Source organism: Apodemus sylvaticus, chromosome 8 (assembly GCF_947179515.1).
Source record: "Apodemus sylvaticus chromosome 8, mApoSyl1.1, whole genome shotgun sequence".
In the NCBI taxonomy this organism is placed as follows: Eukaryota; Metazoa; Chordata; class Mammalia; order Rodentia; family Muridae; genus Apodemus; species Apodemus sylvaticus.
Genome location: NC_067479.1, coordinates 113,376,173 through 113,391,472, shown reverse-complemented (window position 1 = coordinate 113,391,472; position 15,300 = coordinate 113,376,173). Strand labels below are relative to the sequence as shown.

The window sequence follows — 15,300 nt, the reverse complement described above, 5'->3', positions numbered from 1 at the left end:
AGAACTGGAGAGATGGCTCAGTGGTTGAGAACATTAGCAGAGATTAGAATGCAGTCAACACAGACCTTTAAGTGGGCTATGGGGAGCAGTAGCAGAAAATGTTTTGCGAGCACTGGAAGAATCTCCATTGTAAGCAGAGGAGTACCAGGCCCACCATGAGAACACAAGGCTCACCAAGAGAACTCACCTCAGATCAGGCGGGCAGTGAGCTCTACCAAGGCAAATAGTGAGAGACTCCCATCCTGGTAAACAACAGTAACAATAGTCCTGTGTGTGGCAAGTGTAAACTATCTCCCAAGTGTAACAAAACTTTCCAAAGTTATATTTTTCTTCATCTCACTCCCATTACTTAACAATTTTACAATGAGACTCAAAAAGGTCTTCATGTGAAAAACAGGAACAAAGTCAATCCAAGTCAAAATAAAATTAATCAAGAAAAACAGGCCTTGAGCAAAGAGGTCAGTGTTGCCAAGAAAATAGTAACACGCCAGAGTAAAGGTTTTAAGTCTAAAACAGAAGCAAAAGTGGGACTGACATTTAAAATGAACATCACCTTCAACATTTCCTAACTATAAAGATGCCATTATAAAGTCATTTATTTCTCCTTCCTTCTCTTCTTCCTCCTCCTTCTCTTCTTGTTCTTCTTCTTACTCTCCTCCGCACCCCTCCCCCCCCCCCTCTCTCTCTCACACACACACACACACACACACACACACACACACACACACACACACACACACAGAGAGAACTGGATGCAGGAAGCAGAAGCCACTCTCTTCCCTTTCTCCCACCCCAGCTTAACCAGAAAAACATTTGCAGCTCTCCTAAAAAAAGTAAAAAAAAAAAAAAAAAAAAAAAAAAAACAACAGCCAATGACTTGCTATGTAGACTTTTATTGCTCTTTCAACTTCCAATAACATCTACAAAAAAATAGTTTTCTCTAACAATTAGGAAACAAATGTGAAAAGCAGGATGGTTCACATTATAGACTCAGGTAGAGACTTGCACTTCATATAGATGAAAAATATCAGGTCTACAATTTGCTTAATTGACTTTGAATTTTATTACAAAAGAAAATACCATTGCAATTATAAATGTCATAAAAATTGTAACTGTATTGAGAAGTTACACAGGTATCAAATATTATATAAATGGACGATAAATTTAAATTTTAATTTAAGCCTAACATAGTAAACACTGGAAGACACCTTATCCCTACAAAGTCAAAAATCTTAAACAAAGAAACAAAAGAAAAGCTACAGAACAGAAACAATGAATGTGCAAAAAATGATTTGAAACCACAGAACTTGGGCTTACACTCTAAGTACATACAGGTTAAAATTTTAAAATAATCTTTACATGATTCCTTTTGACAATTTACTTTGCAGAAAGTTAAAAGAGACCTTACAATTTAAATGATAACATCTTTTGATTAGAACACTATTTTAAAAGTTGAATGTAACTTGTCTTTAAATTTACTTTCATGTATCTGCAATACGAATGGTAACAATGATGGAACCTACCTAAATAAATTTCAGACATGTAAGTTAGTTAAATCAACTCTTTGAATTACAATGCTCGAGTAATGGCTCACACACCCCACTCTGAGCACTCGGTCAGGACACAGATGCAGAGGTGCTGAGCCGTGCGCACTGAGAAGACTAACTCTGGCTCACACACTGCATTGCCAGATAGCATTCTTCTTTCTGTACAATTTTGATCCTGCCTTTGGGACAGGAAAGCCGGAAAGCCAGAAAGCTTATACTCAAGCCAAGCCTTCCAGTATGTGGAAGAAACATACATTTTGGGGATGGAAACAAGAATTAGTGATTCTCAGCAGTAAACAAATCTTTATAAATACATGCATTAACACACAAAAACATTTCATCTTAGAACATGTCTTAGAGAAAGCTTGGCAAATCTGAACATTGGTATGCCACGAGTTTTTAAAAAGTTAAGAGAGTTAGGAGTGATTTCATACACATACACAAACACACACAATATTTTTAAAGACCTTGTACTTCACTTTTGCATATCTAATATTATTAAAAAATATATAGAGAGAACCACCCCTTTAGCATTGGGAAGCTAGTTTACTGTTTTCTCAAAAGCTTCTACTTTAGATTGAAATAGCAATAGAAAGGAATTAAGTATCAGATAGTTAACACCAGGCTTCATTATAGTCTTTGTAAACACACATCTATAAATAAATAAAATATGGTGGAGGGAAGAATGTCCTGAGGTGGCCCCATGGCCATGGTGTTCAGTAGCACTAAGCTCCATCTGAAAATCAAGGCATCTAAGAAAGTGCAGGGCTGTGTCTCTGAACTTATTCTGTAAATGGGTATGTACAAGTTTAATTATTTTGCACCTTGAGGTAAATCAGTACATAGCAATTACTACTACTCATATACACCTATTTAAGGCAGCATTTAAAAATCAATATATATATACTAAATTATCTCTCTTGCTGTCTTGCAATGAATGTTATTCATGATTGTTATTTTCAAAAATAGCACAAGAAATGTAACCACCTGAAAGAAGCAGTGAATTACCTCTGCTCTTCAGGGGAGTAGTCGTATCAGATCTCTTTATAAGTCAAGTAGTCAAAAGAAAGCAGAAGCCATTAATAACCAAAACCACAGTGAAACATCTTAGATGCAAAGTATTCTGTATGTCATAGTCTTTTCTCTCCTGGCACTGGGTAATATATATATATATATATATATATATATATATATATATAAATAAACAAATCAAAGGAAGATCATGATAACAGGTAGTTTTCAGTTCAATTTTAAAATCACTTCCTGTAAAATAGATTGAACCCTTTGATGTCCTGACACAAGGAAATGGTGTGAGGAAATTGTCTTGTTGGGTACATCAAGGGTGGGGGAGGGGATTATAATTAGCAGCAAATGGAAACTTTGGAAATCAATGTGCTGCTGAGTGAAAAGGAACCGCTTCAATGGAGGCCACCTATGACCATAAGCACCATGGCGACATTCCCCCTCATATGCTAAGGAAGTCCACTAGTACTCCTTAGATAGTACCAGATGTTGCCAACTATTATTTTAATAAGAATCTCACTATGTGATCTCAGACGAGGGAATCACATTAATTTGTATACTGTTTAGAATAAACTAACATGATTTCAAACTTGTTAAAAATAATCTACTTTGGGCAATTCTATGCACTTGATTTTAAGATCAGTTTCTTCATACTTTTAAAATTTAGTCTGCAGTGGCTAGAGAACATAAGAATTTCCTTAAAACGTTTGCCCAAACCTTCACGTTCCATCACCTTCGGTGTTTCTGGGGTTTCTCACCATTTCTATGCGTTATCTATCCTTTTGCCAAATCAAGTTTCACGGCCCCAAACATTCAGTCCCAAAGGCTAAAACGGCATTTACCTATTCTGTGGAGAGCTATGAATATTTGCTACATGTTTAAGAGAAAGCTCTGAAATACTAGAAACTCAATGCTATCACAGAACAGAAAAAAATGCCATTGATCTGAACTGTACAGGAAATATCCAACTTCCTTTTAAAATATAAATATGGCAGTGCTTTATAGTAAGGATATGAAACTTGTCACCTGCTTTCAGGATATAAACAGAAATGCAAGTAAGCACCAAATATTTACAACAGGAGCAGTTTACTCTATATTTGTTACTGTCTCAAATATTTATATATTTAAGTATCATATCAATTATAATAAATAAAATATTTTAAAAGGAAATTATGGATAGTAACCAATTAAATACACTGTATATAACAGAAAGAATAAGCACAGAAATGAAAGGTTTCTTATAAAGGAACACTGATCACAAGCCTACCTGAAAGGGTGCTGACGTTTTATTACTACTTACAACAGAAAGATAACTGACCCTGAAACACTAGACCACCTAAGTAAAGAAAAACAAAGAAAAAGGACAGTGGGACTCTGGTTTCTAGGCAAGTACTGAGTAACAAAGGTAACAAAGTTTAACCACTATAAATGGGCACTTCATAGGTTTTAAAACTGAAAACATTATGACTTGTGTGACTGTTAAATTAGAAGTGGCATAAAAATTTTTAATGTGTCCATCAAAATGGAAGCTCAGATATGAAAGTTTTAAAATTTAAAATTAACTCCTAAGACATAAAGTTCCTTCTTAGAAAGTTCCATTAACTTATAATCACCTCTATGTTCATCACCTGTGAAGTATGATGGACAGTTACATGAAGAAACTCCAGAGAAGCCAGGACACGTCTTTCCCCACCACATGGGCAGATTCCTTATTCTACCTATGAACACTACCAAAAGGGAAGAAAAAATCTTTTGAAATTCAGGTCAAAATTTTAAGTATATAGACTAAGTATGTATCACTGAAGATTGATAAGGTTGATTGCCACTGACAGAGATTAAAGAAAAGCAGATTGAACACAGTTCTCCACATCTTTCTATTGAATAACAAAAGGCTTTACCCTCCAAAAAAATATCTGAAGTAAAAAACCGTGTACCTCACTTCTAAGAGACTACTTCATTAATGCAGTCTCCCTGGTGCTCACAACAAACATCTGACGCTACTTGAAAAAGCCCCAAAGTACTGTTATACATAATGGCATGGCACATGTGCTTTTTATACATATATATGCATATATATATACAGATAGGCATATATCTCTATATATTCCTTTTGGTTTGACTTTACAATGAAGTTTCAGCATCCATGTATTTTTTTGATGGTTCATCTTCGAAATTTATTGTCACACTCACAGGCTTTTCAGGGCTGTTTAAAACAAACAATGAGGAAGAAAAATTATTTTTTAAAAAAAAAAAAAAATCAACCCTAAATTCTCAATTGGTCAACAAAGAGTATCTACAATATACCTCTGAGTTATGCCAATTTTTAACTTGGTATTATAACCTGGTCGCTTTTGTTTATTCTATAATCTCATACACAAATATTATGTATTTTATCACATTCACCCCCGTACTCTCTTTGAACCCTTCCCTGGTCCCAACACATCACTTTTTTAGCATAAGAAAGGGGAAGATGGTTTATTTACACATGTGGTTTTGAATAGAGGGCCAACCCACATGATAAGCTGGAGATGAAATAGAATATGGATTTTATGAAAGGAAAATGAATGAATAAGTAAATACTTATCACAAGGAAGAGCTCAAAGAGAAAGCTGCTACACAGAACAGGTTGAAAAGGCCTGTCTGGAATTATATTAACCTAGTACCTGGGCAGAATAATCAACACCCAGCAAGCACCTGGCACAAGCCAGGTCTGGAAGAAACATTCGCAGCATATGAAAAACTGAGCACTCCCAGGAAGGTACCTTGTTTCTTCCAACATAAGAACTAAAGTTCTAATATTATCAAAATAAGGTCCCTGGGGTCTCGGGACTTGAAGTGGGAAAAAAAAAAGTACTGCATAATAAGAAATGCAAGGAAAGGCTCAGAAGTTTAAATACATGATTCGCTATAAAATTGGATTATATTTACTCACAGACACAGATATATATGGTGATAAAAATGGTTTCCTATGTGTATGTGAATTAAATTTCTTCCAAATTATCAACCTGAGAATAAATGTGTACCTTACCAAATATGAATATATATATATATATATATATATATATATATATATACATACACACACACATACATATATACATAATACACTAAATAAAACAAAAAACACCAGGAAAACTTTTTCTTTATTCTTGGGACAAATGACAGCATAGTCATTTATTCACGTATTTATTTACTTGCTCGCCTGCCTATCTATCTACCTACTACTTACCTATCTAATTTGTTTATTTAGACAAATGAAACCTTGGCTGGCCTGGAACTTGCTATACATACCACACCAACCTTAAACTTGGGACCCTCCTCCTACCTTCAACCTCCCAAGGACTGGAATTACAGGTGTGAGTCACTATGCCCAGTAGCATTCAATTAATTTTTTAACTGAAAAATTAAAAACTTTTTAAAAGAAAAGTAACTTTCTTTTAATTTGAATATAATTATATTCAGTTTAACCTTTAATTGTGACTATATATTCAATCTGCTAATATAATTATATTCACAAAATATATATGCACTGCTATGCAGAAATTATTTTTATTATAAAATGGCAAAATCCTTTTTTTGAAAAATGCACTTTTATATTTAAAAGCTATAAAACATAATCATCACAATCCGCATCAGAACACAATTAAGCAAGAAGAACAGGTGAAAGGAAAGGGACTGGATTTTTTTTTTTTTTTGGTCCAGCAAAGAAAATATATTTAGATACATTAGATAAATTAATATGAGTAGAAACTAGCAACAGTTAAAAAGGCATAAACAGTTATAACTACCTCGTGTTAGGTCTGGTTACTTTGGCATTCTCAGTATTCATGGAAAGTGCCTTCCACTGGGCAGTTTTGGCCATTTCATCTGATATATTAACAACTGAAGGGTCAATACTGAAGAACAAATATACTTTTTGGTTAGTATCCAGTACTTGCAAAAGCATTAATGTTGTCATTTTCATTAGCATCAAATAATTTCTTGTTTTCACCAATTTAAAAATTGAGAAAACATTTGGCATGCACTTAAACTAAGATGTAACAAATTATTATAAACTTTGAATTTTGTTATCAAGTCTTCACAGAGAAATCCCTGTTCCTTAAACACCCAAAACTATGAAGAGTTGTTTATGATAGCAAAATTCACTTATAATTCTTCACTGCAAAACTCGATTTGGATTTATGGAGTTCGTCTTTAGTATTCCAGCCACAATACCTTCTGATCATCTGGACTATATCACTGAGTTAACATAAAAACCAGGTTAGAAGCCTAAAAACAGAGATTTATTCAAATCTCTTACAACTGACACTCACAAGTAAAAATTCAAAGTATAAGAAAAAAAACCCTTCTTTTCCAAATTAAAACACACACACACACATACACACACACATACACACACACATACACACACACACACAACTGAAAATGAAGCTCTGAAAGTAGCAATTTGGCAACAAAAAAATGACCTCACAAACTTTTAACTAGATATTCCCACAGGTTTAGCGTCCAAGTGTTATTTCATCAGATGTATCAAAAACAAAGAATAGAACCTTTCAACATTCTGTGAAATACTGAAAAACGATGTGATGTCAGACCCCTCAATGGGATGTTCATACCTATAAATAACATGTTCAATGGTACTGGACACAAGTAATATGAATATCCCACAGGTAAAGTTGCAGGATATCTACGAGCCCCTTTTCTTTACAAAAAGAAAAACAAGCCATGCAAACAAGCTGCAAGCACAAACGTCACAGCAGACCATATGAAGGAGATGGGCAATGCAAGCATGTAGGACATCTACCCAGAGGCAGAGCCTGAAGCAGCAGACCATGGAAGCCCACGGCAGCTGGAACTCAGTAAGACCCTGTCTAAGAACAAGCAATCAGATGTGGGTTGGTGTGCTGGCTAGTTTAAGCCAACTTGACAAAGTGGAGTCATTTAAGAGCAGAAAACAACTGAGACAACACCCCCATAAGAGCAGGCTGCAGGCAAACCTGCAAGGTATTTTCTTAATTAGTTATTGATGGGGAAGAACACATTTGGTGGTGGTGGTGCCATCTAGCAGTCTTGGGTGCTCCAAGTAAGCATACTGAATAAATTATGAGAACATGCTAGTAAGCCAAAATCTTCCATGACCTCTCTGCATCAACTCCTGCCCTGAGTGCTTGAACAGTGATAAGAAAAAACAAGGAAAAATAAATCCTTCCCTCCCCAAGTTCCTTTTAGTCATGGTGTTTGATCATAGCAATAACAACCCAGATTTTAAAAGGTAGGGAGTAGCTCAGTGGGGCTTTCCAAGCGTGTACACAGTCCTAGGTTCAATACCAGATACTACAAAAGAAGAAATTAGATGGCATTAAAATAACAGTGCCCCAGTTATCTTATAAGCAACTAACACTTTACTAATGCTTAAAAAACTTCCACCTCTGTTCATACTTTACATAATAATGTTTCAGGTTCTGCAGCTGGGCATGGCGGACATACCTTTAATCCCAGCATTCCGGAGGGAGAGATAGATGGATCTTTATGAATTGGAGGACATACTAGTCTACACAGTGAGTTCCAGGTCAACCAGAAAGGCACTGTAAAATCTTGCCCAAACACACCATTAAGACTGCAGAGTGGTATCATAAAATAAAGGCAAAGCCTTGAAATGGTTACCAGGCTTTCACCACATCAATCAAATGTTCAATGGCCAGTCTTCTAACCTGCTATTGTGCTTACCCTGAAGAACATTTACTCACCATTATTTCAAAAAAATATTACATGCCTTATCTGTACACTTGGCACATGTTAAAAAAAAATACAGCATACAAAATAAAGTTGTATCTTACCTATATTTTAGGGTTTTCACTGGAATTTGTAGGAGACTCCCTCTTTCAAATGGAAGGTGCACGGTATCCTCATCATCCTGAAGCATCCTCTCAGCTTCCTTTAAAGCACAGACATTAAGAGATCACTACCTCCAAAACATCTCCAGGAGGGTCTGTTACCAGAAATTCCCCTAAAGACTTGGAAAGCCAAACTGATGGCATTATTTAAACGACGTATCTGTGGTAACTGAAAACTCTGGCAATATGAACACATACTTACAGCATGAAATTAAGATAGCTACTTGTACATCCCCAAGGAATAACCTCTATTTCTGAAAATGAATACTGTATAAAATTAGTATGACTTAAGTCTGAGTACTAGTTATCATACATATATAGCAAAGAAGATAAAACTGAAATCTCATGTCTCAACACAATGCAGAGTGAAAGCACTGTCTATGAGGTTGAGTTTCCTCAGTAACACTGCTTGTTTTAGGGGAACATCTGTGGATACAAGACATTTTTCAAGTCCAAATACAACTGTGCCACTGTCCCTCCAGTGGTGATAAAAAAAGGTATCTCTGATACTGAAAATGTCCCTTTGGTGGGACATCATCCTAGGTTGAAAACCATCTGAACAAAAAACATGAACTAAAATTATGATTCATTCCTAATAGAGAAAGACCCAGAGAAGTATAGGGTACAGAGAGTACTCAAGCACATCATCTCCCTATTATCAGAAATCCCACCGTTTCCAAGTGACAATGTAATGGTAACTTTAATATAAATTTATGCTACACCAGTCAGAATGGCTAAGATTAAAAATTCAGGAGACAGCAGGTGTTGGAGAGGGTGCGGAGAAAGAGGAACACTCCTCCACTGCTGGTGGGGTTGCAAATTGGTACAACCACTCTGGAAAGCAGTCTGGCGGTTCCTCCGAAAACTGGGCACCTCACTTCCAGAAGATCCTGCTATACCACTCCTGGGCATATACCCAGAGGATTCCCCACCATGTAATAAGGATACATGCTCTACTATGTTCATAGCAGCCCTATTTATAATTGCCAGATGCTGGAAAGAACCCAGGTATCCCTCAACAGAAGAGTGGATACAAAAAATGTGGTATATCTACACAATGGAGTACTATTCAGCCATTAGAAACAATGAATTCATGAAATTCTTAGGCAAATGGATGGAGCTAGAGAACATCATACTAAGTGAGGTAACCCAGACTCAAAAGGTGAATCATGGTATGCACTCACTAATAAGTGGTTATTAACCTAGAAAACTGGAATACCCAAAACATAATCCACACATCAAATGAGATACAAGAAGAAAGCAGGAGTGGTCCCTGGTTCTGGAAAGACTCAGTGAAACAGTATTTGGCAAAACCAGAACGGGGAACTGGGAAGGGGTGGGAGGGAGGACAGGGGAAGAGAAGGGGGCTTACGGGACTTTCGGGGAGTGGGGGGGGGGCTAGAAAAGGGGAAATCATTTGCAATGTAAATAAATTATATCAAATAAAAAAAAAGACAAAAAAAAAAAAATATATAAATTTATGCAGCAAATTAATATATAGCAGCTGTTTTCTTTATCCTAGTCTCTTCCCCAACAAACGTCATAGAAGAGACCAAGATTTATTTAACCAAGGTTTACCACAATAACTGGTCACTCATTGAACTATTTTAATCCTCTAAAGTAACCTGGCTACCTCGCAGACAGACCCACGAGACATTTCAGTACTGCCTGGCTCTCTGGGCTTTAGATATATTTTTTCCATGATGTTTCTTCTTCTCCTTGTGGCTCACTCTGCTTTACTCTTCTCTGTCTTCCCCCTCCCCTGGCTGGGATAAATCCCACCCTTTTCTCTTTTCTGCCCAATTGTTGGCTGATTGACAAGGCACAGAACAAGATGGTAAAGTTGTTTACACAAACTTGAGACAGGAGATTCTTTATGTAAGCATTACAATGCGTGTTCAGATTGAAGCAAGATATGAGGGCATATACTTCATTCAAGTAGTTACAATGACGATTCTAGTTATAATTCTGACTGAGAAATAGTATATCCTTTTCCTATCTATGAGAAATCAATATTTGAATAACACAAGAATAATCTTTACACACTATAAAAACATTATGCCTACATGACAATGTACCCAGATTTACAATTACTACACTAATATCCCAGCATTCTTTGTAACTCAGTAGGGAAGAACTTGGACAAGCTGAATGACAGTTTTAGAACGTTTCCTCCAAACAGATAATGTCCATTTTTTTCCTGTGCTTTCTTTCTCCTGCTTCTGTTCTTGGATAATAGTTGGGATTTATCAACTATTCTGATCCAGAACGCAAATCTGAAAATGGAGACTACATGCTTGACACAGGGAGCAGTAACACAGAATCCCCAAGAAAAAGCAATGAGAAAATAGATCCCTAGGCATTTAAAATGCATTTTCACTTTTGTTCTTTAAATTTATATGGTTTTGAACCAACTAATACAAAAGGCAAGCAATATATTTTATATATTTTGCAAATAAACAATATCCTACAAGAAAAATAACCAATAACTTACATATTTATGCATGCAGTGGTAAGGGAATCAAAACTTTTTATTTCAAAATCAGAACTTCATTCAAGTAGATATAATGACTATTCTAGTTACAATTCTGGCTGAGAAGTATATCCTTTTCCTATCTATATTTAACTAACATCATGATATTTTAAAAATTAGTACTTGATATAAGCTAGAGTCTTCAGAGAAGGAAGAGCCTCGACTGAGAAAATGCCTTCATAAAAATCCAATTGTAGGCAAGTCTGTAAGGCATTTTCATAATAAATGACTGATGGGGAAGACAGGTGGAGTTACCTCTGGACTGCTGGTTCTGGATTCTATAGGAAAGCAAGATGAGCAAGTTATGGGGAGCAAGCCAATAGACAGCCCTCCTCCATGGCCTCTGCATTAATTCCTGCCTCCAGGTTTCTGCCTTGCATAAATTATAGCCTTTACTGCGTTTGAAAATAACTGTGAATTTGAAAGAGACCTTTTCCTCCCCAAGATGTTTTTTGTCATGGTGGCTAATCTCAGCAATGGTAACCTAACTAAAACAAAATACTACAACCAACAAAACAATGTTCAGTTTCTACTTTCTATTTAGTAACAGAATAAAAATAGTTTAAAAAGAAAACATCAACCCCAGAATACAGTATTTATTTTTAAATATAACTGTGTAGATCAATTAATGGTGGTACATAACAGGGAATATGAGAACAAAAAGCAGGTCAGAGAGAAGGCTCAGAATGAAAAGGGGGCTGCTGCTATATAAGCCTGGCAATCTGATCTGACCCATAACTCACAGAAAAGTCAACAAGACCGGCTTCTCCACATACACATTCTGAGCATTACACAAACACAAAACAATAAATAAACGCACTTTAAACCAAAGCCTAAAAAATGGTGGTATGCCTTAATTCCAGCTACTTGAAAGCTGGGGAAAAGGATCCTTGTACCCAAGAATTCAACAGCAGCATGGACGAGACTGCTATTCTAAAACAGTTTGAGGGACTTATGTTTGATTATGGGTTTATTGCCCCCCCCCTCTGTGTGTGTGTGTGGGGGGGGGGCTGTGCGTGGCTGTGTGTGTATGTACCTATAGAGAAGAGAGATCATCAGGTGTCTTGCTAACTATGGTGATTTGAATAAGCTTGACTCATGGGATGGAGGTATGGCCTTGTTGGAGGAAGTGTATTAATGTGGGAATGAAAAGAGCCTGTGGAATCTAGCTTCTTCTGTTTGCCTTTGAATCAAGATGCAGAACTCTGGGCTTCTCCAGCACTATGTCTGCCTGCAGTCTACTGTGCTTGCCACCATGATGATGATGAATTGAACCTCTTCAATTAAATGTTTTCCTTTATAGGAGTTACCTTGGTCATAGTGTCTCTTCACAGAAATAAAACCCAAACTAAGACAATCACACATCATCTATTGCTTTTATACAGTTGTCTCTTCCTGAATCTGGAGCTATGCTTCCTGTCTAGGATCCAGAGGTACAAACAACTATACTCAGCTTTTAAATTGTGTGCAGGTAAAGACTGTGAACACAGGTCCTCATGCTTGTACAGTAAATGCTTTTATCAGATGAACTACCTTAAACACATTTAAACTTCCTTAGTGTATATCAGACCACTAAAATACTGTTACTGTACTGCACATTAATATAACTAGTGTATTTAAGGTCAGGTGAGTCATAAAATTACTGTGTGATGTTTTAGTACTAAACCTTAATTTTTTGTTTGTTTGTTTGTCTTTAGTTTTACAGACTATGCAAGATGGGGAAAAGGGTGAGAAGCAGTGCTTGGGTAATACGTAATACTGCCTACCTCTCTGCTTCATTTCAGTAAAACAAAAGAATCAACAGTGCTGGTGCTTCATAAGGTTCCTTGAGGACGGTAACAGTATCTGCTACATGGTGCAAATGCTTAAACAAAGGAATGTCTTTTTACCTCTTTCTCTTTTTTCTTTTTGTCATCTTCTTTCTTTTTCTTACTTTCTGGCATGAGGTCATCAAGCCAACTGAGTTCTCTCTTTGTGAAACACAGATCCATGAGCTTGCGCACAAAGACTAATGCAAGAACCTGAAGAAGATGGGAAACAGAGACATAATACATACATTAGGGAGAAAGCAAATCTGCAAAAGCAAATATAAAATAGGAAATGCTGCATTCATTTTGTTTAAAATTTTGTTTATACTACACAGAGAAATCCTGTCTCAGAAGCCCTCTGCCCACCTCAAATTTAAATCTAATAGTAGTTTTCATTTGACTGTCTAGACAATATGATGGAAACACAGAAGTAGACATTAAAACTCCATTCCTAATTATTTCTTATTTTCTTGTGTAAGTCTAGATTTTTAATAAAAACATAATTTCTACATAATAGGGAATAATATTTGTACAGTTTGATGTGTCTGACAATTATACACGTATACACCACACTCAGAAGATACAGAACATTTTTGCCAACCTGGCTTTTAAAACTTGACATTGCTTTCTCTAATTTTCTAAATCTCTTTTAAAAATTAATTAAATAGTTAATTAATTTGAATCACAAACATTGCCCCCCCCACTCCTCTTTCTCCAATTTTCAAAATGATTTTTCTAGTTCACAATAACACTATCATCATCACGACACACACATTTCAAATAAAACTAGTAAAATTCATGCTTTAGTGCTATATCCTATCTATATACACTACTTCTAAGAACGGGGAGTTTTATAACTCCATGAGCTACCTTGCAAAGAACCTAAGAAGCAGCGAAAGAGCGACTCCCTGCAGTTTCAGAAGCTGATACTGAACCTACACCCTGATTTCACACTTTTAGTCTCCAGAATTTGTTCATAGTAATTTTTGTAGTTTTAAGACACAAGGATTGTGAAACTTTGGGAAAAAAAAAAAGATGTAAAAATTGACAAGTATATTACAAAGCTTTTTTTTTTCTTTTAAAAAAAGTGTCTCACTTTTAATCCTTTTATTTCAGTTGATCCTTAAACATTTTCTGGAGTTTAACCACTACTATCAGATTGTTATTTTCCAAGTTGGATACTCAAAATCCAACTGTTACCAATAGTAAGGTTCTCCAGTCTCTTCATTAGATCACAACTGAAGGGCTAACAGGTTGATAGTTCCTTTTGATGCTCAAGTATCACTGTCTGCTTTATTATGGTATATGCTATTTAATAGTGCTAAGCTTATACATGCTAGCATTTTAAGCTGATTGTATTTAATAAGAAGATACTATATATCTTTCACAATTTCATTAGGTTTAGTACAGCGTTTCCTTATCTCTAGAAATATGATCAATATCTGATCATTCAACATTCATCGACCTGAGCCTAGTACTCTCGGCTACGTTTCTAGCCTTGTCTTGCACCTGGATTATGCCCTGGTTTAACCCTTCTGCTTGAACCACTTGTAAACATTCATTACATAGAACACTATGACCCATTCCTATAGATCAAGACGTGGCACTGCATAGGCCCTAGATAAAACATGGACCAACAGTCGTTTCTGTAGAGCTCATGAACTGATGTACAGAAAACTTTTGAATAATTCTGAGAATAGAGGTTTTTCTGTTTTCTTTCTCCCTCCCCCGCCTCCCTCTTGCTCCAGCCTGGCTAACTCAGGCCCCTGCCCACACCCCTATCCGGCCCCCACTGGGCCATTTGCAGTGGCCCATAGGCTCTTTATTTGTTTCTCGTTAGTGAGAGATGGTTGGTTGTGAGCCACCAAGTGGTTCCTGGGATTTGAACTCCTCATCTCCGGAAGAGTAGTTGGTGCTCTTAACCGCTGAGTCATCTTACCAGCCCTCCTTCTCTATTCCTCCTTTATTTCAGTGCTAAAAATCAAACTCCATCTTTTCACATTCTAAGCAATACTGAGTAACACCCCAACTTTGGCAATAATGAAGTATTGACCCTGAACCTGAACAGAGTGAAATGTTCCCTCAGTGAAAGAGAATGTCATTCTCTTTAGTACTTCTACACGAACAAAAAGTCCAAGTATTCCTTTAACTTTACAAGTAACAAATTATGAAAATGTATTTCTCTCTCATATTGTTCAAGTACATACAGAATATTTTTCTGACCAACAAAGCCTAAAGTATTTACTATCTGGCCCTATACAGAGACATATTCACTGACCCTTGTGTTCTAGGTGTACAATGGACTGAAGTCCACTTGAGTCTCTTGTGCACCTGTGGCTACATCTCTTTTCTTCTTGAGCTTACATAAGCACTTTATTCTCATATTTTCTTTTACCCCAGACTTGGAAGACACTGGTTTACTACTGATTTTTGCTACATTTATTTTTTTCCCTTAGTGGATGATAAAACCTATATATGGTACACATCTTCCACTG

General features: G+C 36.3%; 1 protein-coding gene across 4 annotated transcripts in view; it reads right to left on the bottom strand.

Annotated features, from left to right (window-relative positions):
• Positions 1-873: 873 nt before the first annotated feature.
• Positions 874-15,300, bottom strand: part of Slc4a7 (solute carrier family 4 member 7) — an 89,082-nt gene continuing 74,655 nt past the window's right edge. For 3 of the 4 annotated variants that reach the window (XM_052190361.1, XM_052190363.1, XM_052190360.1), the window contains 4 exons: positions 12,887-13,018; positions 8,408-8,505; positions 6,359-6,466; positions 874-4,773 (listed from right to left, as the gene is read on the bottom strand). In XM_052190361.1, coding sequence (XP_052046321.1) covers positions 4,692-4,773; positions 6,359-6,466; positions 8,408-8,505; positions 12,887-13,018 — 420 coding nt within the window. In that variant the 3' untranslated portion in view covers positions 874-4,691. The remainder of the gene's footprint in view (positions 4,774-6,358; positions 6,467-8,407; positions 8,506-12,886; positions 13,019-15,300) is intronic. The other variant, XM_052190362.1, reaches the window with a different exon arrangement.